This window comes from Dipodomys ordii, unplaced genomic scaffold, assembly GCF_000151885.1.
Source record: "Dipodomys ordii isolate 6190 unplaced genomic scaffold, Dord_2.0 Scaffold54, whole genome shotgun sequence".
Classification (NCBI taxonomy): Eukaryota; Metazoa; Chordata; class Mammalia; order Rodentia; family Heteromyidae; genus Dipodomys; species Dipodomys ordii.
This window is the reverse complement of record NW_012267270.1, coordinates 2,464,302-2,467,295: the sequence shown is the minus strand read 5'-3', so window position 1 is coordinate 2,467,295 and position 2,994 is coordinate 2,464,302. Positions and strand designations below refer to the sequence as shown.

The 2,994-nt window shown below is 52.9% G+C and overlaps 1 protein-coding gene across 1 annotated transcript in view; it reads right to left on the bottom strand.

The window, feature by feature from the left end:
* Nucleotides 1-704: 704 nt before the first annotated feature.
* Mtl5 (metallothionein-like 5, testis-specific (tesmin)) overlaps nucleotides 705-2,994 on the bottom strand; it is a 33,397-nt gene continuing 31,107 nt past the window's right edge. The window contains exons 11-12 of the mRNA XM_013020878.1: nucleotides 1,478-1,653; nucleotides 705-897 (exon numbers count right to left, since the gene is read on the bottom strand). Coding sequence (XP_012876332.1) covers nucleotides 705-897; nucleotides 1,478-1,653 — 369 coding nt within the window. The remainder of the gene's footprint in view (nucleotides 898-1,477; nucleotides 1,654-2,994) is intronic.

Here is a 2,994-nt window from a genome sequence, read left to right as displayed (position 1 = left end):
AGATAAATACATTCTCAGTCACCAAGTTAATAATTACATATTCACTCAGCATAGAACCAAAAAAGTCAACATAATACGTAACCTTTCCTGCTGTCTCTACAAGCTAGTTTAACCATATTTTACAAGTACTAAGAATATCAGAACAATAATTATGGAGCTTTCCCACAATTCATGTACAAACATGCAAGAAACTAGACACAATCTGAAGCCCCAAAATGCTGCACTCCTGATGAGAGCCTCCCTCCCTCCCCCCACTCCACGGCCCAGGGAGCCTGACAATCCCGTGACTTGGCGGGGGACATCTCTACTGCAGAAATTTCTTGGGGTGCTCCCTAGAGGTTTCAAGTTGTATCATAACACCCATCTGGAGAGTTTATTTCTAAACAATCTGAAAAACAAAGGTCAACAAAAACAAAGAAACCAGCCCAGTTTGCGAGCTGGCAGGCCCTGCGAGAGGCTGACTCCAGGCTGACTTGCTCCCAGCTCACGGACCACGTCCAGCCTCCGCCATGACAGGAGTTCCCTCCCCTCGCTGTCCGTGGACTTCACCCCCGGCCCGGACCTGAGGGAGCACCTAAGTAGCCTCTCTCGGCTGCCCAGGAGAACTTGGTCCTAACTGTGGCTGAGCCCTGGCCCGGCTCCTCCAGGCCGCCACGCCAATGCTGAGGCAGAGCCTGCAAGCATTCACGCTCCCCCTGTGCATGCTACTCCATTTTCAAGCCCTTGGATTTGAACTCGATGTGGAGAATCTGGGACAAGCACCTTCCGAACTCCTCCAGGATCTTCTGCTCTGCCAGGCACTCAGAGCAGTGCTCCTTCTCGGCCTCCTCGCCTTGCGCCAGCAGGCAGGCGCACGTGGCCTCCACCACCTCCCAGGAGATGCAGGACGAGGGCCGCCTGTGGGAGAGACGGCCACCGTCCTTACTGTCCATGGGACACACGGCTCTCCGGGGGCAGCTGAGCCTCGGTGTGTCTCATGTTTCTATCCAAGGAAACCTGAGTTTTGTTTTATACACTAAAATGTGTTCATTAATGGCAGCTGGCACTTCAATATGACCCATTACAAGGACCTCAAAGAAACTGTTTAAATCAAGTCTAATACCAAGGAAAAATACCACTCAACCTTCAGGACCTGACTGGGTTATAACACAGCTTCAAAACCATGGGGTGCACAGGCTCTCCAGGAGGGGGACCTGTGTCAGCACCGGCACTGTGGCTGCACTCAGTGAACCAGGGTGGGCAGTTGCTGCCTGAGCCAGAGATGCTCTGCTCTCCTTTGTGAGGCAGCTCGCTCCATTTGGTCTGCACCAATGGGCGTCTCCAACAGAGGATGGCAGATCAAAGCAGCTCCCCAGTGACCCCTGAGCACCCAGGGGTCGGCCAGGATCACTGGACCCAGACAGCTTCCCGCACACACCCACACCCCTCGCGGGTAGCTGCTGCTTCTCACCCCCTCCCACTCACTCCGTGGACCTACCTATCTTTTCTGAATTTTGGCAGTCCTGAAAATTTGCCAGGTAACAAAGGATGGTGCCCCTCAAGATCTCCAGTCTCTGTGCAGTTTGGCAGGTTCAGCAGTGATTTTCGTTCTGGACTTTCTTCATAGTTTTTGCAGCCAATGCATTTGCAGATAGAGGAGCACATAATTTTGGCCTGGTAATAGAAAGTGCATCAACAGAGTTAGGCTGTCCTATGAAGCTTTGAGGACTCTTTTTTATTTATTTTTATTTTTATTTTTTTGGGGTCCAGTTATGGGGCCTGAACTCTGGGCCTGGGCGCTGTCCCTCAGCTCTTCAGCTCAAGGCTAGCGCTCTACCACTTGAGCCACAGCACCACTTCTGACTTTTTTCCTTTTTGCTTACGTGGTGCTGAGGAATTGAACCCAGGGCCTCATGCATGCAAGGCAAGCGCTCTGCCACTGAGCCACCTTCCCAGACCAAGGCTCTTTTTTAATCTTAATATTGGCTTGCATTTCTCCCGTGTGTGTGTACAGTTGGTAATGTTCATGCCAAAAACCCAAGAAGAGCAGAGGTGGCGACATGGGGAGAGCAAGGTGTACCCGCATCCTGCTGTAGGGACACGGTGGTACTGCAGGTAAAAGTGGGGTGAGTCCCGGGGGGGCCCACTGGACAATGCCTGACGAAGCTCCCATGCCACAGGAGGGGGGAGGTGTGCTGGACAGTCCCCCGCCTCAGGGAATGCTGTGGAGCCTTGCCGGACACCTTGCTGGACATCTTCCTGCTCCCTCCCAGCAGGTAGACTCTGACTCCATCCCTCCCAACGCTGCAGTGCAGCTGCGGTGCTCGGGGCAGGGCCTGGACCAGCTGTGCCCACCTCCCTCTTATCCATCAGGGCACTGGGGACAGTGGGAAGCTGGCATCCTGGGTCCCGCTCTGCTGAGCATGGAGCTCCCCTCTGTCCTCCCGGTATCCAGGCCCACTGTGTGGTAATGAGACCATCTCCAAGCATGTCGAGGTCTCTCAGAGGCATTTCTGGGCTTCTCTCTTTTTGTGAAATAGAGTTTGAACTTAACAAGCTAGGCAGCTATTCCAACACTTGATCAAGCCCCAGTTCTTTTTTCCCTAGTTGTTGTTGCGATGGGATCTTGCTTTTTGTCCAAGCAGGCTTGAACCGTAATCCTACCATTTACATTTCTTTTGTGCAGTCCTGGGGCTTGAACTCAGGGCCCCGGGGCTGTGTCTGAGTTTCTTTTGCTCAAGGCTAGTGCTCTACCACTTAGATCACTGCTCTACTTCTGGCTTTTTGTGATTCATTAGTGTCTCAGGGATGTTTCTGCCCAGGCTGGCTTCAAACCAAGATTCTCTGATGTCAGCCTCTGGGTAAGTAGGCTTACAGGCATGAGCCACCAGTGTCAGGCGTTATTTGGCTGTTTTTTGTTGTTTTTTCTTTAGGGGTCGGGGGGGGGTGGATCTGGTCGTGGGCCTGAACTCTGGGCCTGGGCGCTGTCCCTCAGCTCTTCAGCTCAAGGCTAGC